The sequence below is a fragment of the Anabrus simplex genome, chromosome 1, assembly GCF_040414725.1.
Source record: "Anabrus simplex isolate iqAnaSimp1 chromosome 1, ASM4041472v1, whole genome shotgun sequence".
NCBI lineage: Eukaryota > Metazoa > Arthropoda > Insecta > Orthoptera > Tettigoniidae > Anabrus > Anabrus simplex.
Window position 1 is genome coordinate 792,129,271 of NC_090265.1, and position 24,088 is coordinate 792,153,358.

Genomic DNA, 24,088 nt, shown 5'->3' on the forward strand with positions numbered 1-24,088 from the left:
GTTATTTAGTAATTTTTCTGTTTCTCAAATTTTATTTCTCATGGATTTTATAATTTTAAAAGGACAACTCTATTGTATATATTAATGAATTTCAAATCTTTATTGTTTAACTAGATATTCTTGAAATTTTATCTTATTTAATTATTTATTAAGTAAATATTTTAGTTTAATTTCGTCTATTATTTGGTAGTTAGTAATATTGACCTGGCAACCCCTCAAGTATTAATTTAAGATCCAGTCCTTTCATTCCTTTATGTTCTGGCCCCTCCATGCTGAATATTTAATGCTACTGCCCCCAAGGTAAGTAATTTTGTGTCTTGTGTTCATATTGCCATTTCATGTGCATTCATTATTGTATGTGCCCTTGGGCGTTGCACAGCTAACTAATGTAAAATACTGACTCATAGTGAGAGTTTGTGTTTCGTGTTACAGGGATTCTCTTTTAATGATATTATGCAGAAGTGCATTTTTGTTGCTGACCAACGAGAAACCGTGCTCCAAGCAATTCAAAGAATTGATCCAGACTTTGTGCCTGTCATTCCGCCTCCTGATACATGCTACTCCTGTTCTCTTCTGCTGGAATTGAATAAAACGAGCAGTACTGAGGTGAGGCTTATCTACGTTGAAGGATTTTACTAGTGACTTGAGCACCAAATGATCCATAATAATAATAATCATTGTCATCATCATTCAAGTTAACTGGTGAAACTGTAGTCAGTCATTTTTTTATTTAGAAGAAATGCACACAAATTGTGCATAACATAGTCATGTGTTAAAATTAAGGAGTATTTGAAGATGCATCAATTACTGCAAAAGTCTATGATTGACTTAACATATTTCCCACATCTCAGTGCTTGTATCGATCACAATTTTGATTACAAAATTTACATGTACAGTCTGTTCCTGGATCGCAGTAAAACTTTGATTTGCACAGCTTGTGGTGGTAGCAGCTGTGTACCGCCATTGAGTTCACAAAATGACAGAGCTCTTGATTAGTACCAGTCCAAGATATGTTCATCATTGCCTTTGTGGTGTAGGCCAGATTTCCTTCTTTTCCTTCTCCCTCTTTTCAGGCAGTGTCCTCCAGTTATCTGTAAAGAGCGGAGTGAATTATATCTCAGGTCCTCTCTTAAAAAGGGTACTACGACCGGGCGAGTTGGCCGTGCAGTAACAGAGATGCAACTATGAGCTGCATCCAGGAGATAGCGGGTTCAAACCCCACTGTCGGCAGCCCTGAGGATTGTTTTCCATGATTATTTTCACACCAGGCAAATGCTGGTGTTGTATCTTAATTATGGCCACAGCTGCTCTCTTTCCACTCCTAGCCCTTTCCTATCCCATTGTCACTTTAAGACTTCTCTGTGTCAGTGTGATGTAAAGCAAATATATAGAGGCATGTGTTTTTCGCAAAGTGTGAAATTGCAAATTATTTGCAAAATTTTCCATATTCGGCTCAAAACATAAAATTATTTATCTTTAACCAAAATCGTGAAGTAATTGACGAAATTACGTGGAATTACTCTGTGATCCAAGAAGCATAATGAAAGGTGATGTAGAAAATGACAAAGTCTCTCATCTGAATCAAATTTTCATTCTACGATAACTTTCAACATCAGAATATCCTGAACCATACAAGTGTTTAGGGATCTCATTGGTAGTTCACGTAGAGAATTCTTTGCCATTCTTTTTTGTCTGAAATCATTTTGTGAAAGCTGTAGTGAAAGCTTTATGGATCCCAGTCAGTAATGTTGATAGTGAGACGTTATTTTCAATGTATTGTAATATGTCTCACAAGAGAACAGCTCTGACTTCCAGTAATATGGAACTCATGTTACCAGTGTCCTTTTCAGACCAATATGTAAATTATGTATGTAGGCCATGCTCTATTTGTTAAAGTGGCAGGACAATTCAATTCCAAACATCCATGCTTTGATATATACATAGGGTTTTCAGCAAAAGCTTAACTCTCATGTTTCTTGTACATACTGTATGTAAAAATAAAATATGTCTTACTACAAATATTCTATCAACTACATTTTGGTTTAACATTTATTGCTCAGATGTGGAAATAAAATCTTAGCAAAATTATTGATGAAATAAAATAAACATAGCAAAAAATATACCAAAATAACTTTCTAAAAATGACAAAATTAGGCAAAACTTTTCACCAGAAACAGGTGCCTCCACAAATGTAATAAAATAATAACCTTTGCATTCATGTCTACTTTGTTGTCTTTATGGAGAGAGTGTGTAAGAGCTAACTGCCACTACTTATGAATAGTTTCTGATGCCCATATATCATGAAAGATAATTTGGCAACAAAATTGTGATCAGCCATTTTTAAAAATTGAGTAACTATGGAATCCTTGTCTGATGTCTTGTTGTTGGGGAGAGATGCAATAAATTGGATGATTTCTTCTCGATCAGGAGGAGTAGAATCAAATGAAATGAACAATGTACCGAAATTGTAATCTTTGATGTTGGGGGAGGGCGGATGTTTAAACACTCAAAATATTGAGTTAATTGTTCACAACTGTCGTGATTATTGAGAGTAAGATGCTGTTGTCATCCTGGAATCGTAACAAAGATAGCTTGGTAGCTGGTAAATTCAGATTTGAAAGTTTGGTAAAAATCATGAGTATTGTTCAAGTTGAAGGATTCTTCATTGGTCTGGAGTTGAGCTTTTCATAAGCACATTTTGCTTTACAGATCATGTCAGATGTCAGTGTACATTGGACGAGGAAATTTTTTTTCTTTTTTTTTCCCAGTAATCCCAGGCTTGAGATCATTTTTTGCGAGCTTCATTACACTGTTCAGTCCACCGTATGAGTTTCTTTTTCCCACTGAATTGTTCGTTAGAGTAGCAGCATCCTGAATCGCCTTATCATCATCATCAGAATGTTGTAAACTTCTCAGCAATCTATAATACTTCCTTAAAATATATTACTGGTATATTTATCTAGTTGGAAAAGGAAAGGATAGGAATGAACAGAATATCTAGGAGAGATAGCAGATTGAAAACTACCAACTTAGCTGATCAAGACATAATTGATAGCACACATGGAAAGGAGAAGATACATTTCATCGGTTCAAACAGGGTACCTATAAAGGAGGTGAAATGGAGCGTACAATAAACATACAGTGTAATTTCTTCTTTCTTTCTTTCTTTCTTTCTTTCTTTCGTTCTTTTTTTTTCTTTTATTCTTTCTTTCTATATGTGACTTTCACTTCATAATATCTACTTAATTTTTTACTAATACTGCTTGATCTCTTTTGTTTCAGAAAGCAAATTACAAATCTCCTGCTCATGGCCTCATAAGCATAACAGAATTGCAAAAGGCTACAAGGGAGCAGTTAGATCTGGAGTTAAACAACTACGTCAAGGTTCGCAGTATTGAGAAACGGTCAGAGCCCACCGATACCATAAGATATTATGTAAGTTATCTTTTAATAAAACTGAAGTCAGAGAATTCCAAAACCCACTTAATTCTTAACTGTTGGTAACTGTTCAGTATTTCTTTGTACTGTGTACCATCACTCTGGGAGGCACTCATTACTCAAAATATCATTTGATAAGTGCTTGTCTGAGTGATGGACTGTGTAACGTTCAAGTTTCAGTCTGCTAGTGTTATCTCCTGTACTACTGTATTCACTTTAAGAAGAAAATGCCAAAATATTGGCACATTGTTCGTTTCACACAGCTATGAATGTTCACCTGATGAAGCTGCACATCCTCTATACAGCTGAGGCAGAGAAGTTGCTGAGATCACCACAATGTAGCCAGCTGTTCGTTGTTATGATATCACAAGCATCTATTGTGCTCTAGTTAGTTGAGTGTTTGTTAACATGGAAAGTTTAAAAGAGTATTTTAGGCACCTTACACTCTTTTACTATCACAAGTGCAAAACCAGTTGTACAAACCCCGAGAAAAATTTGTACGCTTTATGGTGTCAAATCAAAATATTCCCACATAGGAATTGTTCTTATTAGTATTACAGTAAAACCTCCGTTAACCTATATTCCATTATCCAAAATACTATTTAACCCGATGAGTGCTACACCCGCCAATAGACGGACTAACGCGACCGGTCCAGCACTGCTACATTAATAGTTAACTGAATTTTATCAGTTCCACCTTTTCAGTACAAAATTTTGCAATGTGTTTACATTTCAAGTTAATTTAATTTGGTACTAGTTACGACCTAAGGTCGAGGTCATCAGCCATAACACAAATTATACAATTTATCAAACAGTCCAAAAACAATGTACAGTACAATGACATTAAAATGAACATGTGATAGATAAAATAGACAAATTTTTTTGATATAGTAGTGTACCGTTACAAAGTTAAAACTACTGGACAAGTGGCTGTACGATTAGGGGCGCGCAGCTGTGAGCTTGCAGCCAGGTGATAGTGGGTTTGAATCCCACTGTTGGCAGCCCTGAAGATGGTTTTCCGTGGTTTCCCATTTTCACCCTAGGCAAATGGTGGAGCTGTATCTTAATTAAGGCCACGGCCGCTTCCTTCCAACTCCTAGGCCTTTCCTATCAAATCGTCGCTGTAGGACCTATCTGTGTCGGTGCGACATATAGCCACTAGCAAAAAAAAAAAAAAAAAAGGGTAAAATTGAAAATAAAGGATGGTCACAATGATATTAAACAATGAAATTGTGCACGTGATACATTAAAATAAGGCAAGATATGTAGAAAATACAGTAGATGCTGCTACCACTCTTCTCAGTCTTAATAACATTGATTCACACACCAAATTCATACTTGAATCTGAAAATAATAAAAAAATTAATTTTTTAGACTTAACCATCATCAGACACTCAAGCTTTTTAAGCTATAAGATCTTTAGAAAACCTACTCAGACAGTTTCTACAATCCGCCAAGACTCTTCGCATCCTCTGATTCATAAATGAGCAACTTACAATAGCATGATTCACCGAGCCTTTAATGTGCCTATGTCTAAAAATGACCTAAAAATGAATTTAACACTATTCGCATGATCACAAAATCTAACAGTTATAATCGTTTTTTCATCAAAAGAATAATCAACAGATACAAACATCGTCCTTTGACCACTTTAAAGAAAGAAAAATCCAACATCCCCTCAGTTTCTACCTTCACATTTAATAAAGAGATCTATAAAGTCACTAACATCTTTTAAAAACATAATGTAAAAATAGGCTTTAAAACTAACAATGAAAGTGCAGAAATCTTACATAATTCTACATCAGTTAACATGACCAGCAGCTTCTCAAAATCAGGAGTCACAATTTTTCTTACGTTGGTCAGACTGCGAGGAGTTTCAACGTAAGATATTTAGAACACGTTAATGCCCTAAAATATAACAAATTCTCAGCAGTTGCACAACATATGCATGATTATAATCATAGTTTTACTAACATTGAGCAAGATATGTATATCCTCAAGATGATAAATAAAGGACCCCTTCTTAATATAACAGAAGACTGCTTTGTACATTTCAGTCAGTATTTCAATTCAAACTACAACCTTAATGACATTTCAGAGAAGCCCAGTATTTTATTTAACCTTCTTATTAATATCTTTAGAAACGTTAAATCAACAAATCAGAATTCAGTTTTTCGTTCCATACATGGTAGCTTCCCGCAACAACTACCCCTATTCCCGCATCCCTTGGCTTAGAACAGCCCCTCCTTTCTTTCCCCTCCCTTCCTCACTCTCTCCGTTCTTCCTACCCCGCACTTCCCCTTCAATCCCCCCCCCCCCCCCAACTATCCTCATACATACCTTCCCTCCGTATCAGTCATGCACAACTAACTACGTTCTACAAATCGCAGCACAAGGTCCATCGCATATTACTTATGTCATTTGATCGGCCCTTTTCTTCAGTAGTCCTCATACTAATTTTGGCTTTTATTGTTATTATTATTATTATTATTTATTACATCAAACTTCTTGTTCCGCATTGAACTGCAAATCTTTACCACCTGCTTCTTAGAAGTAATCAGACCTTCATGTGCAACATTTGCCCTCAACGTTAGGAACATCAACTGGAAGTCTTTTAACGGCATCAATGCACCTTGTTTTAACATTAATCATATTATGTGCACAACTTAATCCAAAATGTCATCGCTACCACACTACATCATCTGACTAGTAGAACTTTGTAATGGAATGCAACACATTTTTAAGAATCTTCAGCATGAAGATCAAATAACTAGAAACCATTCCTTAGCGGCATTCAGTTGCCTTATTTTAATGTATCGAGTGCACACTTTAATTCTTTAATATCATTGCGCCCACACTTTATTTTCAGTTTTAACTTTGTAACGGTACACTACAATATTAAAACATTTTGTCTCTTTTGTCTGTCACATGTTCATTTTAATGTCGTTGTATTGTACTGAGCCGTATCCTGCCGGCCCATAAGAGATACTCGGATTATTTGACATAATATGTAAATTTTATTGATATGAATTGCAGTCATATATGGTAAAGTAAGGAATCGCAGGATAGCTGAGACCGGAAGTTTACGGAGCCATCAAGTCGCTGGATATTGCCCAATACTTCCTCGGGACTGTGAGAATGGCTTAGCGTCACTAGGAGTTGGCACATCTCGGCACGTGTACAAAGTGCTGACCAAGCGAAATATTCAGCCAATGAGAACGTGAGGATATGGCAAATATGGAGTCTACATCGCGCGAAGTCATAATCCCAGGTTGACCAACGTGTACAGTTGCTTGAGATAAATTCTGTTATTTGGCGGATTTCCACAGGTCTATAAGTGAAATATAATCAGGAATACGGTACAAAAATTATAGGAAGAGATTTGATATAATCTGAACTGTGTTTTATTGATATGTTATAATTGATATTGTGTCATTATAAATGGCAAGCATTCTGATTGGTGGTTTGTCTAAATAAGCGGCAATCCCATAGTTGCAACGGCATTACCTACGCTTCCTTACCACCCCAAGCTCTGGAGAGCGTCACTCTGATCGGGCAGTTTGGACAGTGTAGAAGTGTAACTCTGATCGTGGATACTGACGTGAGGTGGACGTTGTTCGATGTGCTCCAAGAATTGTACTTAAAAGTTGCCATGTGAATATATCATTAACAGAGTATGGTTAATAAGACCAATAAACAGTGTTTCAGTTGTGCAGTGGAATAAAGTAACTGATGCAGAGTTAATTGCAGACTATATTATTGCAAAGTTCACTACCAATATATAGACGATGATAATTAGCCGCAGTGTAGAAAGTGCAGGAGAGACGTTCCATTGTCTCATAATTTCGTGTTGGTCGTGTTTCGCGAGGAACTCTCGATTCGTACCGCGTGCCGCTCTCAAAAACTGGGTTCATAAACCCTCAAGTGTAAAATTTACAGTGTATTTATGTGTCAGTGAATTTGACTGAAGGGTTGTTTGGCATGTGCAGAATTGAGCGGTGAAGAGATGTTCATCCAAAGCCTTCTGTGTTGCATTGTTCAGTAATTTTCAGCAAGAAGATGGCTTCACCTATGGAAGAAGGAAGTGTATTTCTATGTGTTGAAGCAGTGATCAACATGGAGTAGACTCCCAGTAAGGCAGAGATGTGAGCTGCTGCCATGTATCCAGAGAGTCGTCCAAGATAAGGCGCATGTGTTAATTATGGAATATTATATGGGTTATGTTAAAATACTAGTACAGTTGTTTTTTTTTGCTAGTTGCTTTACGTCGCACCGACACAGATAGGTCTTACGGCGATGATGGGATAGGAAAGGCCTAGGAGTTGGAAGGAAATGGCCGTGGCCTTAATTAAGGTACAGCCCCAGCATTTGCCTGGTGTGTAAATGGGAAACCATGGAAAACCATCTTCAGGGCTGCCGACAGTGGGGCTCGAACCCACGATCTCCCGGATGCAAACTCACAGCCGCGTGCTTCTACACGCACGGCCAACTCGCCCGGTGTAGTGCAGTTTAGAATAGGAATTTTATTTAACGTAAAGTAAGCCTGACGGCATGTGTGTGTTTCACTTTCATATTGTTGTATATACGGATAAAAGAGAAATGCATGTTCTCTTTATTTTTATTTATGACTAGATAGTTGGGATAATGAGGGATTTGTTAGGATTATTTTGTTGTTCATTTATGCATGATAATTTAGTTTAGTATTATTCCGCTTTTTCCTTGTATATTAGTGCTAGGAGGATTAGATTGACAAGTTCATCCAATTTTCAAAGTTAAACACTTGCTACGTTATTTTATTTTGGTCATTTAGAGAGACAGTAACAGTTAATTGCATGACACATGGTATTTTAGAAGCTGTACGTAGGGAGCTGCATAACAACGTTGAAAGAATAGGATCTTCGAATTTAGGTTGGAATCTGTTTTTGCCCAATGATTTGCACAGGAAATGAACCGGGTCTCATAATGTAAAAGGCTGATGTGATTTGTAAGAGACATGAGAAGTTATAATGCATGCAGAGTTATAAAGTGATTATGCAGGCCGATTGCATGCCTGATAAGTGAAAGAATTATGTGCAGTGGATATGATTCCAGACCAATGAGTCTGATGTGTGTTAAATTGTTAAAGCAGTCTAGGAAGGAATACGATTATACGTGAGTTTCCTTGTAACCGACGAAAGATGTTATCATATTACAAGCTGATATATTGGCCATGTTTACTTAGACAGCGTGAATGAGATGGTATTTCCATGTTACAATCTTGGCGGACAGAACCCAAGCCTTAGTACAGTGTTGAGTTCCAACATTTCCTTTCAGCTCACAGCACACCAGGAAATACGTGACGGATGATCGCGCTGTTGAGTGTGCAAATGCAGCAGAAGAAGGCAATGTTGCCCATTGCTTTCTACATGATATTGATGGATAATTATATGTTTTTCCCTTACAGGATGGTGCTTTATGATGTTTCATGTTATTTGAATTGTTGTCTTGTTGTTTAATGGGGAACAGCCCGAGTGTTGAGTTATATTGATGGTCAATCTAGTTCTCACTAGATCCTTTGTGATGAACCGCGATTCACGTAGAATCTGTGTAGTATGTAAGACTCTTCTCTTTATCCGATGTAAATAGATGTGATATTTTGCTTATTTTTGTTCATTGTAAATGTAGCATAGGGGAATGCCACTAGTATTTTTCATAATTCGTATCATGTCCCATTGCGTCTTAATTTTCTTTTTATCTTAATTTTTCTTTTCATCGTAACTTTTCTTTATATTGTAATTTTCCTTTAACGTTTAATCTTGCGACGACTCTAATGAAATTCATAACCCATACCAATGTGATTATTTTCAAGTGTCACTCCATCTGAAATAAATACGTATCAGTATATGCGTACATATGTTACCATATAACATGAACAATGGACAAGCAGAAGAAGATTATTTCTGGAAGTATGCAAGTATTCAATGTTGTGCTTGATACTTCATTTCACTTTTGTTTCTTTGAACAATTAACGTTGTTAATGTCCAGTTATTTCTTTAATTTTGATATTTTTGTAATGACATTTTATTATTTGATTTATTTGATTTTCGAGCAGTGTGATTCGGGGATATTTATGAATAAAGTCATCCTACCCCATATTATTGTTTCTCATTTGAGTTATACCTCCATTTTCCTGTCATTTACTTATATTTAAGCGTAGAACTTCGACTTTTAGCCTGACCCAGTGACGACCAACCCACTCTCTGCCCAACCCTGAGTTAGTCGGATGTTTATACAGGAATGGAGGCATCGTCCTAGAGGGTATTTACCCCTGGGTACGGTACAGTACATTGTTTTTCGACTATTTGATATATTGTATAATTTGTGTTTTGACTGATGATGACCTTGACCTTAGGTCGAAACTAGTACCAAATTAAATTAACTTGTAATGTAAACACATTGCAAAATTTTGTATTGAAAAGGTGGAACTGATAAAATTCATTTATTAATGTAATCACAGTTCAATAGGACCAATGAACATGAAGTTTATACCCCAGCACTGCTGTGCCCGTCTGTAGACGGTGCACGAGAACTTTAATTTTTTTTTTGAGTTTCCCAGTTCACTTTCGAGTGCCAATTCAATCTCTAGCATGTTCTCCAATCTGTTCGACATTATGTAGAACTAATTGATCACGGCTTATAGTTTTGGGAAGTAACTTACAGAGCTTTTTGTAGACGTCTGTGGAGCTCATCTGTGATGTAAACAAGCATGGCGGAACAATAAGCTAGTTGCTCTTGCAGCGATGTTATTTCGGATGAAAGAATCTTTCAGTTATTAACCACAGCGGAAAGTGATGAGAAAGATGATGATTTTAATGAATTTTTAAGCAATTTTGAAAGTGAGGGTGATACAGAGAGTGCTGAAAATATTGTAAGTGAGAAAGAAACAGAGCTTCCTTCTAAACAAAGGAAGAAAACACGGTGAGTTCAAAAGCTATTTCGTCACTATTTTCGTGGCGGATGGATGACTTATCTCCACCAGACTTTCAAGTGACTCTGACAGACTCTGGGAGCCAAGTAGTGTTTGATGACAACCCCAAAATCATTGATTTTTTGAAACTATTCTGTCAGTGGAGTTGGTGCAGCTGGTTGTCGATGAAACATATCGGTATCACAAATAACTGGTGGAAAACATTGAGCTGTCACCTCATTCCAGGTTTAGAAAGTATTTTAAAATATCAACTTACGTACTAGTAAGGAGTTACATGTGTTAGTTTCCTACAGATTTTAGGAAATAATTTTATTCTGGGCTCTTTACTTTGTATAAAAACGATGTATGCGTGGGCGCAATAAGTGTAATTTTATTTTCTGTCAAAATAATATTAAACATAAGTGTAAGATTTTCCATTTGCATTTAGATTTATAAAGAACCAACATTTATAAACATTTTAAGTTAATCACCTCACTGATAAGTTAAAAATTAAGGACTCTACAAAAATTGTTTACATACAAATGAAAACAAAAAACCTCAGCACTTAGGTGCCAAACACTCAACTGGTAACTCAGCACTTAAAAGGTTACTCAAAATGACCAACTGCTTTAGAAAAGTATAATATTTGGTTAGTTTTTGGAAGAATTTTCTATTTTTCTTTCAAAGACCTTAACGTTGAGAGACTGAGGCATGTAGCCTTGAGTTAATAATTAGCCATTGACTAATCATGTAGGACTAGTCAGTGTTCACTAAACATTTAATAAAGTCTGCTTTGTAACATTGTTCAAGTGAGTGTGCGAGAGTGTCCTGTATTTTTTTTTTTTTTTTTTTTTTTTTTTTTTCTCAAATTGACATTGTGCCATTGAAACAGAAGCATATTGTGATAACCCTTGAAGGAAAATTGGAGGTGGTCAGAAGAACAAAAAATGGTGACGTTTTGCAAAGTAGCGGTGGAATACAGCGTTGATATCTCTACTGTATAAGACTGGATAAAAATTAAGATTAAACTTGAAGAACCTGCTTCAAAAGATGCCTTTAAAAACATTTAACCCGTCGACGCCCGTTGCTTGGCTAGGAGGTAATTTTTGCTGATTTTCATAACTTAAGGTCCTTTTCCTGTCTAATGAAGGAATCTAAAGTCAAACTTCGAAATTCAGTAACAGAAATGATAGAAATGAGATGTCACCTAGAGGTGACACTGGGCATTGCAGATGCTGTTAACAGAACACACACATTTTAGAACAATGGCTTTATTATTGTTATTAGAAATAAAATGATTAAAACATAAGAAAAACAAGATAAATTTGATCAGATATTCACTTTTATTATAATAGCAAATAGAAAAAATTGCTAATATATTATAATAGCAAAGAGAAAATAAATACTAATACAGTGAATTAACTTTCAATATCATGTCCCGCTTGGTACGAGAGGCTATAGTCCTACTGACTGCTTGTGTGAAAGCTGTACCAGCACTAAATATGAAGTCCTTCTTGGTACGTCTTGCACATAATTCTCGTTCTTTTGTGGCAGAAGCCGCATCTTCTTTGGGAACATTGAGTTCTTTCATGCTGCCCAGCATCAGGATTCAATCTGACTTCATGTGGAACTCTGCAATTCTTTTCAGATAGTGCATCTAGCAGTGCAAGAAGTTGTCAAAATACAAGTTATATGGTCCCTTCTCTTGAAGTAGATGTGATAACATTTCCAACACCACTGCCGGACCGAGGCCAAACACGTCTTGCTCAGGCAGCTTTGCTGACTTTGCTCCCTGATAAGGTTCAAATGTTACCAAATAACCTTTTCGTGTTGAAGCAGACCAGAGTTTCTATCCACATCTCAATGGTTTCCCATGGATATGTTGCTTAGCACTATGTCTGCCTTAGTACGGAACCATTGTTTCATCAACAGCTACGTGACACGAGAAAACTTTGTCGAATTTCAGAATGAAATTGTCACTAAGCATGTCAAAATATTGTCTCACTTTAGCAAACTTATCATTTTGGGGCAAGCTGGTGTTGTCACAAACATGTAGATAATGGTGAATTTCAAGAAACCTATTTCTTCGAATACTTTGAGAAATCATCTCATTATGGGTATCGTGTTTCACTTCCCAAAACATGTGTATGTATTGTGGAGTCAAGTACCCTGTCAGCAGCAAAATTGCAATATAGACCCTAACTTCACTCGGTTCTAAATACAAATTGGGGTTTCTTTGAAGAGCATATAAATTAGACTTTGTTGTAATATATTCAATGATTTTGCCACTAAACAACAACTCAAAACATTCAACAGGAGTAAGGGTTAGAATTCTGTCAGTATCTGTCCATTCTTCAGTATCACCTCGTCCCGATTTCTTGGAAAAATATTTTTCATTATTTGACCAATTTCTCATCTTACGTTGCACCAGTTTCTGTAATTTGCTTCTTGTACTTTAATGTTGGCCTGGTGGTAATTCTTTTTCTTCCCTGTTTGTGGTGGATTTAGAATCAGAATCAGGACCTACTTCTGACATAACGTTCGTCTCAACAATTGCTGTCAACATACGGCCACCTAAATGAATTATATCCGTATCTGCCTCGTTGCCACTTTCTTCTTCCGCCTGTCCTCCGTCATCGGGAGGAATTAGTGTAAAGTCAGTAATACTGTCCAGTTCATCTAAAGCCTGTATAATCTCGTGAACCTCGAACCTAGAGAAGAAACAAACAATGTGCCATAACTCTAATACTGCCACAAAGAATCACATATAGAAAGTATAGTGCCTGGTGTCACTTGTAGGTGACACACTGATTTTGAACATACCCCACCCCTCTAAAACCAATTCTACCACAAGAAAATGTAAACAAATATCAATACTAGCCTATTATCTGCAAGTCATAATACACTCAAAGGTTTAGACTCACCGTTCCTTCCAGTTTTTTGACGAAGAATGAAAAGTGGTAGGTTCTCCATCACAAGTACTTATAGACATCATAGAAAACTAATCCTCACAACCAATTCCAACGTTCAGTAAAATAACATTCACACAGATTATCTTGTGTAAGTTTCAACAATGACTCATGAGCAGAAACAAGCTCAATAATACCTTTCAGTTTGTGACTGTTGCCTATTAAATGCAGTGCACCTGTAGGCGACACTGGGCGTTGACGAGTTAAAAAGGAAATATCACAAAACAACAAAGTGAATGAGTCAACTCAAACAATTATTTCTTTGTAAACTAGTGTACAACTCATTTTTTACCTTTTAACGCCAAAAATCACCCCCTTATCCAAAAGTTGATGTTCGTCATGAATTTGGTCTTCTCTGCTGAGATCCTCAGTGCTGTTTGGCTGGCGATACTTTCCAACCTCTGGACTTCCTAATAGTATAGCAAAGTCGTCTGCGAAATTCAGGCAGTCGAATTTAATCCCTCCTGATTATTTCCCTAGACAGATCGGGATTATTCCTTGATGTTCAAGTCCTGAGTTCCATACTCTCAGTATCTTTTCTAGGACGCACTTGAATAGGAGTGGGGATAGTCCATCGCCTCTCTTGATTTCAAATTATTGGAACAGATGCCTGAAAAAATTTTCCTTGGAGGTCTCTTTGATTATATTTGCCAATTTGGTTTTGACTCCAAATTCCCTAATGATCTTATTCAAGGTCTATCTTTTCAACAAATGAGAGGCTTTCTTGAAGTTTATAAGTGACACCACAATTTTCGTACCATTCAACATTTTATGGCAGAGTATTGACTTCAGGTTGAATATTTGTTTGGTACAGGAGCAGCCTTTCCTAAACCCTGCTTGGTATTCCCCCAGTTGTTCATCCAGACTTGCCTCTGTTCTATTAAAAAGCAGTTGTGAGAGGTTTTTATAGGCGATGCCTTTTTGTCCCCTTTCTTTTGCATTGGATGAATAAGTTCCGTTTTCCAATCTTCTCGGATTTTCTCCTTCTGCAAGATTTCCTTGATTTGGTGAAGATCATCTAGAATTTCCAGTTCTGCCCATTTCAATATTTCTGTTCTTATCAAGTCTTCTCCACTTGCACTTTTTTTTTTAACCTTGAGGTTTTCAAGGGCTTTCTTGACATCTTTCTGTGCTGGTGGTTAGTCATCTTTTGAGTTCTCTGGCATGTCTGAAAGTTTGGAGGTTGGGGAAGAAGAATTTAAGAGACTTTGGAAGTCTGTCTGTTAGATCATCAGCCCAGAGGCTGGTTGGATCCTCAGATAGCACCACCAAAGGTTATGCGGTTATAAGGAAACCCCAAAAACCAATGGCAGCACCAAAATGAGGCGTACTAGGCAAGATGAGGAGTGAGGTAGTTTGCCATTGCTTTCCTCACTGGGTCAGAAAGGACTATTGCAGCACGACTGATCCTATGAGCAGCATCTTTCATGACACTCAGATGCACTAGTCGTGTTCTGAATGTCATTACTCAGTACCACCCATACCCCAGCAACGTCCATATTGTCACAGCCATGGATGAGACTGGGACTTCGGTGGAAGCTACACTTTACTGTGGCCTGTATCTGGCTAATATCTTGCAGTTTTCTTGGTTGTTCAGTCCAATTTTACCCCATTTGTTTCTGAAGCTCGAACTTGGAGCTTGGTATCCTTTGAGTTTGCTTTTGAAAGTCTGATGGAAGTCTAGAATTGTTCTTGACAGAGTCGGTTTGGAGTTCTGTGAAATTGATCGTTTAGTCCTTCGAAATATCGTGGATGTTTCTTTCCTCTGTTGCCTGAATTGTTCCATGTGTTCCTTTTCTCTAATTTCCATTTCGGCATTTCTTGGGCCTCGTTTTGAGAGCTTCCTCGTGTTCTTCATTCTACCATACAGTAGAAGTCCGATATAGCGAGAACTCCGTTGTAACGACAGGTTTTTCCTGTCCCTTGAAAATTCCTATATTAAACTGTGTATTATCCTTCGTTTACAGCGAGAATCCTATCACTGAAGCACCCCTTTATACAAGCAATTTAGCATGCGTTATTTTTTCCGTTATCGATATTTATGCACTCCATCAATTATATTGAGCGCGATCGATCATCTTCAGTATAGTTTTAGCGCTATGTGCTATCGACATTCAAACTCGAAGGGGATGTCGGAGTCTATTAGTAATACTCGTCGACTAGAGTTCTGTAAATACAATTTGAAAATGAAAGAGAACTTGTTTACGTAATTTAAATGCGTGAATAACATGGCCGATAACAGTAATTAACTTGTTAGAAATAAAGGCTTAATGTAAATGCTATGTACCGGTACTGAAATTAAGTAAGAATGTAATACACCATAAAATACGGCACAGGATGGATGCTGATCTCAAAGGTTAGTTTATTCTGTAAAACCACATTAGAACATTCCTGCACGGAACAAGGAAAGAGAATGTGTTAAGCGAGAAAATGTACTATTTAATACATGAATCAGAACTATCCAACAGGGATATGTAAACACTTTACAAAGTTTTTTCCCTAACACACGTGCATTTTACGTCATGTATGGATGGGTACAGTGAAAAATATATGCTATCTACTGTTTCTAAAGATGAGAATATTAAAAGACGTGAAAAATACGAGAGAAATAGGAGAACCTTTTCCACTGGCGCTTAATAAATAACAGTGTATTAAAAGGTGTGTAAAACACCGGACAACATTAATGTAAAATCATTTGCACTGGGGCGCATGAAATTATCCGCGCATTTTTAGCAGATCACACACTTTGTAAAACGAATGTCAGCTGAAGCCTTATACTTCTGACCAGTGGCTTATTAAACATAGTTTTCTGCACACATTCTTTATTTGGAGGTTAAACCCGGCCATGTGCAAGAGGATTACTTCGACCGTGATCTCGAATGCGATAACACTTCGATGCAGTCGAGTCACGCAATTTCAATATATGCGTGACCGTTGTTAGATATGGATGCCTGTCCACTGCCTACATTTTAATTTCTTTGGTAATCGACATCACGATTTTTCCAGTATTTTTCTGTGCTACACAAATATGCACCACGCTGATCGTCTCCACACGATTATGCTCCTAATCTGTACGTAGGCTGTCAAGTAAAAAAAATACTCGCTACCCTTCACTGTGTCGCTTAACACAGAATAAATGTCTGATTTCTGAATGGAATGCGAAATACAAGCACAAACAGGCTTTTTGGGTTGTTCAGCAATGTTGGTGAAAACCGGAGAGCAAAATTGAACTTTCTTGAGGCTAACAATTTGCTTACCCTGTAAAATTTGGTAATTCAAGACCATTTCTCGTTTTCACGCAAATTTTTCTGACCGGCCTCCTGTTGCAGGTGCTCTAACCTGTGTTGGAAATCATGTTGCTTTCACAAGGAATGACAAAGAACATTTTCAGGGCTATGAAAAATGTGATCGTACTAAATGGTAACGGTTAAGATTTGTTTCGCGTTAACTGAGATATTTTTATACTGTGTATAGATTTAATATGGCGTGAACCTGGACTTCAAATTTTCAGTGTGCTAAGCGAGAAATCATCTTAATGAGGAAATCCCCTGAAGTATCACTGTATTTTCTCATGCCTGGTTAAATTTCGAGAAGGCTATTGGCATGTAAATTTATACGAAGATGTTTTTTTCATTACTCTACTGGCACTTGAAATTTGTAGGTTGAGTTAGGTTAGATAATGCTGTTTGAATAATGAAACAAACGTTTGCTACGGAAGCCACTGAAGTGATACTACTACAATTTTTCAGAATGAAATTCATCATACACGTTCACATTTTCTCGGAATTAGGAAAATACAGGTAAATAACAAGTAAGTCCTCATGTGGAAATCTGCGAAAACATAAGTTTTGAACAAACTGATTGCCATTTCGTACCAATTTTACTGTGTGTGGGTCCCCCCCCCCCGCCCGACTTTTACAAGAAATTGGATGTAACGACAATCCACTATAGCGAGTAAATTTTTCACCGTTATGAATTCTCGCTATAACGGACTTCGATTTATTTCTCTTTACCTTTGCAGATTTATTGACTCCCATGCGTAGTTCTTGCCAGTTCCCCTTTCTGCTGATGCGGATTTCGTCCCAGAAGTTTCTAGTGATTCCTTCAGTTGTGTTCATTTGGTTTGTGTTGTATCTCATAATTTTAGGTAGGTGTCTCTTTTGTCCTACTGGGAGAAAACAGATTTTAACTTTGGAGCGATAGTAGTCTCAAGTGAATTCACCTTTCCTAATCACTTTGACGTTCATCACCTCTGTGTTTTTCCTTGTTTTCACTATGTGATCCAATTGGAATTCCCCTAGTTCAGGATTCAGAGATACCCACGTCTTTGATTTTCTCGGGAGTTTCATGAAGTGCGTTGACATTAGTTTCAACTGAAAAGGTTTGCAAAGTCCAAATAGCCTTTCCCTATTCTTGTTCGTCCTCCTATGTGCTGGATATTCCCTTACGACATCTCTGTGCTTTCGCTCCTTCCCAAATGCACAGGTTCTGAGCAGAGGCTTGTTGGTTGTTGTTCAAATCGCCTGCTTTCCTTTGAATATTCTCTAGTGGTTGATACCTATGACGTTTTCTTCCAGGATCTTGTCTCTTGTACAGCAATGATCTGGATTTGGTTTCTTCTTGAATTTGAGTTTGGAAGGTGTTTTAAGACGCCCTATCTCGTCCTTTTCACAGATGTTGTGACTCTCCAGAATCCTAGGTCCCTTTGCATTGCATAGTGCAGTGGTGGATTTCTCTCCCATGCTGCCACCTGAGGTAGTAATTTCTTTCAGCGACATTTCCATCGTGCGAATGAAATCAGGATTTGTGAGGAAAGGAATTAGCTTCCAAAGTAAGCAGATTGTTAGTCCGACATAATTTTTTCGTGGTTTACTCCACTAGGTTCTACCACTCTCGCTGCCATTGGAAGTTAAGTTTCCTCTTCCGCCTTTGAGACCATTGACCGGGCATTTTATACCCACTGCCAGGGTTTAAATAGGCCTCCCCTAACCTGGAGTACAGATGCCTTTCACAGCCGCCCCTAACAAAGGAAACAGACTCTATCTGTTGAATGTTTATTTGGTCAGCAAGAGCTATTTTATTTCACTCAAATCCACCAGCAAGCCAGTTAGGATCCCCTTATCTGCAACCTGGAACGCGCCATCTGGAAATATCACCTCTCCCCCTGCTACGACAGCGTAGTGGGTTCATGTATTAATATTATTATTATTATTATTATTATTATTATTATTATTATTATGATAAGGTGAAAATATTCTGGGATCAATTGGAGAATGAATTGCTAAAGACGCCAAGCAATCATGTCAAAATTCTGATGGGTGATTTCAACGCGCAGGTTGGGAAAGAACGTCAGTTCCGAAAAATAGTAGGTGGTTATCCAGCTCACACCAGAACAAATACGAATGGGAAGAGACTTATTGACTTATGTGAGACATTCAATCTTAAATTAATGTCCACGTACTTCAAAAGACTGCCAAGGAAAAAGAAAACGTGGTGCGCTCCACGGAAAGACCTAGGTGAATATCAGCTGGACCATGTTGCAATTTCAAGGAGAAACACTAAAGAAATTATGAATGTGGTAGTACGGAAGGGAGCCAATCTTGACTCTGATCACTTCTTGACCCGCATAAAATTCAAGCCGTTACCGCTAAACAAGAAGAGACTCTCTCCGAATGCGTCAATAAAAGTAAACCATGAAAAACTTCAAGAAAGCAGAAACGACTTTCAAAGACGTATGCGGGAGAAGAAAATGGAGACTTGTGAGGATGTTCGAGAGAATATGGCTAATATAGCTAAGGATGTTGCACCATTGCGACGAACTCGCAGACACCGGTGGTGGACTACAGACTGTGATGTAGCAATTGATAGGAGAGCTGCAGCCTATAAAGCATGGTACGCAGATAAAACAGAAGATAAATTTGAGACATACAAAGAGGTACGCAAACAGACAGCAAAGATCCTCCGGCAAGCCAAAAGGAATCAAATATCTGAAGAAATTCGAAGTATTGACACGGAATTTAAGAAGAACAATACTAGAAACTTTTATAGGACCTTTAAAGAGCACATACATGGATATCAACCATCTACCATGGGATTTTGAAGGGAAGATGGAAAATTGGCAGTGAATAAGAATGATAATTGTGAGATATTAGCTACATATTTTGAGAAATTGTTGAACTGTGAAAAACCTAAAAATAAATGGCCAAAAGAGGATCCAAAGCAACGGAATGAAAACTCAATACCCCCTGACGAAAAAGAACTCTGTGAAATAATTACAGACTTAAAGAACAACAAAGCTGCAGGGGAAGACTCTGTCACAGCAGAGATGCTGAAAAGTGGTGGAGAAATCGCAATAACAATTTTAAGGCGAGAAATGGAAAAGATATGGGAAATGGAGGTAATCCCTGAAGATTGGAAAAATGCTATCATTCATCCTCTACACAAAAAAGGTGATAGAGCAGATCCTAACAACTACCGCGGCATTTCCATCACATCTGTAACTTATAAGACACTCTCTAAAGCACTACAGAGGAGACTTGTGGAACAAGTGGATCATCAACTAGGCGAGTATCAAGCGGGATTTAGGAAGGGAAGATCGTGCGTTGATCAAATGTGGAGTCTAAAACGTGTACTAGAAAATCATCTCTCAAAGGATCTGGTAGTCGTTTTTGTAGACTTTAAAAAGGCGTATGATTCAGTCGACAGGGAAGTGCTATTCAATATATTAGTGGAATTTGGAATTGACGCCAAAACAACAGCAATTATTAAGCAGACTTTAACTGGGACACATTCGAAAGTTAAGTTCATGGGAGAGAACTCCAAGCAGTTCGAAATTAAAACAGGAGTCAGGCAGGGTGATGGATTGTCTCCAATTCTTTTCAACTGTGTGTTGGAGAAGATTATCCGGGAGTGGGAAAAAGAACTGGACAGAAAAGGATTACTTAACCAAATATACATTGGAGGGTCAAAAAGTGGTGTCATGATTAATTGCCTTGCCTTTGCTGATGACGTTGCGCTGCTATCTAGGAATACTGACACAGCAATAGAACAGCTGAATGTACTAAAACTACAAGCAGAAAAAGCAGGACTACAGATTTCTTTCGAAAAAACTAAATATATAACAAACATCAAAACAGCCCCTCGGTACCTGAAGACAGAACACGGTAAAATAGAAAGAGTTGATAGCTTTAAGTATTTGGGTGAAATAGTGCAATTGAAAACAAATGAAAGAGAAGCAAACAACACCAGACGGGAGAAAATGGCTGCGGCGTTTCGTAGGACATATCCTACATACAAGAAGAAAACCATCTCCAGACGAGCTAAACTAAGGCACTACAACACAGTGATTAAAACGGAATGTCTTTATGCTAGTGAATGCCTCCAAATGACAGGAAAAGCGGGACTGAGAGAAGCTGAGAAATTTGAAAGAAAGATCCTTCGCAAAATAATGGGTCCAAAGATTGTGGATGGACAGTATAGGCTGCGAGGAAGGGAAGAACTTTACTGAGACAATGAAAGGCTAACTGAGTCCATGAGAAAACGGAAACTTAAATTCTATGGGCATTTATTTAGAATGGATGAGAAGAGACTAACGAAAAGGATTTTCACAATACTAGACAGCAGACCTAAAGTGTCGGACAAATGGTTCAGGGAGGTAAGAAAGGATCTTAGGCAGGTGGGACTAAATTTGGAAGACATCTCAAACCGAACAAAGTTTAGGTCAGTGATCGACAGATTTCAGGGATTCCATGACGAACCAAAACTTAACCGTGGGTGGACGGACGAAAGAAGACAGGCTGCCAGAGAGAGGATGCTGAAGTTCTGGGCTGTGAGGAAGGCTTCCAGAAACATGTAATTGTTATCTAACATGGTCTCTAATGGCCGTAAACGAATATATATATATATTATTGTTATTATGATTATTATTATTATTACCGGGCGAGTTGGCCTTGCGGTTAGGGTCGCACATCTGTGAGCTTGCATCCGGGAAATAGTGGGTTCAAACCCCACTGTCGGCAGCCCTGAAGATGGTTTCCTGTGGTTTCCCATTTTCACACCAGGCATCACAGAGATACCGTGCACAATAATGAAATTTGGGGGGGAAAGCCCAGAAGAAGAAAATGATGATGCCATCACTTGCTCGTTGTTTGGTATATTGGTGGCATTGAATGAAGTGTTGTTCTTTTCCTTGGCACTACTTTGATTTAAATATGACCATAAGTCTCCTGTAACCGGGCTGAGTGGCTCAGGCGGTTGAGGCGCTGGCCTTCTGTCTCCAACTTGGCAGGTTCAATCCTGGCTCAGTCTGGTGGTATTTGGAGGTGTTCAAATACATCAGCCTCATGTTGGAGATTTACTGGCACGTAAAAGAACTCCTGCGGAACTAAATTCCGGCACCTCGGCGTCTCCGAAAACCGTCAAAGTAGTTAGTGGGACGTAAAGCCAATAGCATTATTATCAAGTCTGTTGTAAAACTTCTTGTAGTATTTTTGATTAATGATGCCTTTTGTGACTTACCAGTATCACTGATACTAAAGTAGTTTCTGTTAAGTATTAATTAATTAATTCATTCATTCATTCATTTATTTTCAGAGGAAGAAACTAGATGAGACTCTGGAGATATGGAGAAAGGCTATTGGTGAAGCTTTTCAACGAGATATAGAAGTACTGAGAGTTCAGCATCAGAGTTTTAAGTCATATGGTCATATTAACCTGTACCCGTACCTCAAAGTTCTGGATCCATCTCAATATACTGAACTTATCTTACAGGTAAAATTTGTATGTTCATTTGGAAAGAGAATTGTGTTAAAATGTGAGATTCTATTCTTATGTCTTTGTTCAGGAAATCCGCAAACTTGCTGAAGGCTCTGAGACATTCAGTCCAACAGTCAGTCAGCTTCATCGCTCCTTGGGATTGCTTGTGAGAAATAGGTAAGTAAAATCCTGATGATGTGGTATCTTTGCTGTCATCAAGGATAGAGTAGCCCTATTTCAAATTTTGGTCAATACATGTGGGGGTTAAAGATGAAGAATCACATCCCTGTGTTTCAAAAGCTGTATAAAATTGTAGGCCCTGTATCTTATAATCACAAGTTTGAAAGTTACATAAGACCCCATGCTTATTTTTCTTTGATTATCTAGGATAGGGCCTCTCAGAGTGCATGCACTTGGTGCATGCACTGTGCACGGTGCAAAAGACGACTGCACTTGGTTGACCAGAGTGCAGCCCCCCACTCCTCGATTTGGAGCAATAGCGCTGTCTCTCTCTTTCCCCATGCCTGTCTCACTCGCTCTCCCTGCTTCCCTCTTCCTCACTTGCTCCGTAGTGTTCCAAATCCGAGCCGAGTTGAGACAAGTTGAGCCGAGCTTAGCCGAGTAACCCAGAGACGAAGCGTTGGTCCGAATCGAGCCGAGCGGGACCGATGCACAGTGCACGGAGCTCTTGCGCCTCCATTTGCACGCGTGAGATTTTGGGCGTTTGAGAGGCCCTGATCTAGGATGTTGTAAGGGAGAGGAGACCGAATCCCTGAAAAGGATCATCAGCGTTTAAAAAGGGATAACAGAGATATAGCAGTAGGTTACTTAACTCATTGTCAAACTTGTATACATACATTGCTACCCAAAGTTTGTTTTGTCAGCGCCATTATTGTAATAAGGACACCTTGTTTGTTCGAATAGTGCATGTCCCTGATATACTACATTTACTCGTGTATTAGACACCCCTCCCGTGGCTTTTCAAGACGAAGAAATTGAAAAAATAAAACTTGCATACAAGACACACCCCCCCCCCCCCCAATGTGATTCATCAGAGAAGAACAACGATTCCGCTTCAAAGTAGCTCTGATGACATAGCACAAATTTGTGAATAATTTCATCCGTACAACCCACGTAATGAAAACATGCGTCAAAGTCATGCAGTACATCTGTGTTTTGTAGTTAAGAAATGATTGCCTCCGTAGCGTAGGCCTACTGCAGCTCTCGTGACGTCGCACAAATAGCTGAATAGTTTTGTGTCCGACCCTCGCATTGCAGGCATGCATCAGTCATGCTATATGTCAGTGTTTTGTAGTTAGGAATGTCTGCATGCTTAATGGTTAGCACAATTGGCTGCTGTTCTCGGGAGTCTGAGTTCGATTACCAGTACCGTACACCCAGAGATTTACGCATGGCAGGAAGGTTCATATGTGATAAAAATGGAACATGTAACTCCCCTCCACTGGGGGCATGTCTAAAAATAGTTGCAACACCTCAGGATGAGGAAAGGAGTTTACTTTAGTTGAGAAATATTTATGGTTGTTGCTGTTAATATAGCAGACATTAACAAAGTGATCGTTTAATATCTCGTAACTTGGCCCAATATAGGTACTTTTTGGAGAGAAGTAGATTTAAAACATGATAAAAACTACCCAATCATAACGACTGTTTTACTCGCCAACGTACCTAACAAATAATAATAATAATAATAATAATAATAATAATGCTCACAAACAACACTTTTTCAGAAAAAACATTGTGACTTTTGGAACTTTCCAGGATGTGGACAATTGGTGCAAAATGGTCGGATGAATGCCGTGCTCAACACAGCGAGCTAATGAAAACCTACTGGATCTATCAAAAACTCAGTAAACGCCAGAATGTATAATGAAACTTATCATAGTCTGTAGTTGGCTGATTGGCAAATAATAAATAAAAAATAAATAATAACAATGATGATAATTTTATGTTTCCGCTTACT

At 38.1% G+C, this 24,088-nt stretch overlaps 1 protein-coding gene across 1 annotated transcript in view; it reads left to right on the top strand.

Moving 5' to 3' along the window:
• PolrMT (mitochondrial RNA polymerase) overlaps nucleotides 1-24,088 on the top strand; it is a 306,750-nt gene that overhangs the window by 80,769 nt on the left and 201,893 nt on the right. Inside the window, exons 7-10 of the mRNA XM_067136262.2 lie at nucleotides 433-606; nucleotides 3,283-3,435; nucleotides 21,946-22,122; nucleotides 22,196-22,284. Of these exons, the coding sequence (XP_066992363.2) occupies nucleotides 433-606; nucleotides 3,283-3,435; nucleotides 21,946-22,122; nucleotides 22,196-22,284 (593 nt within the window). The remainder of the gene's footprint in view (nucleotides 1-432; nucleotides 607-3,282; nucleotides 3,436-21,945; nucleotides 22,123-22,195; nucleotides 22,285-24,088) is intronic.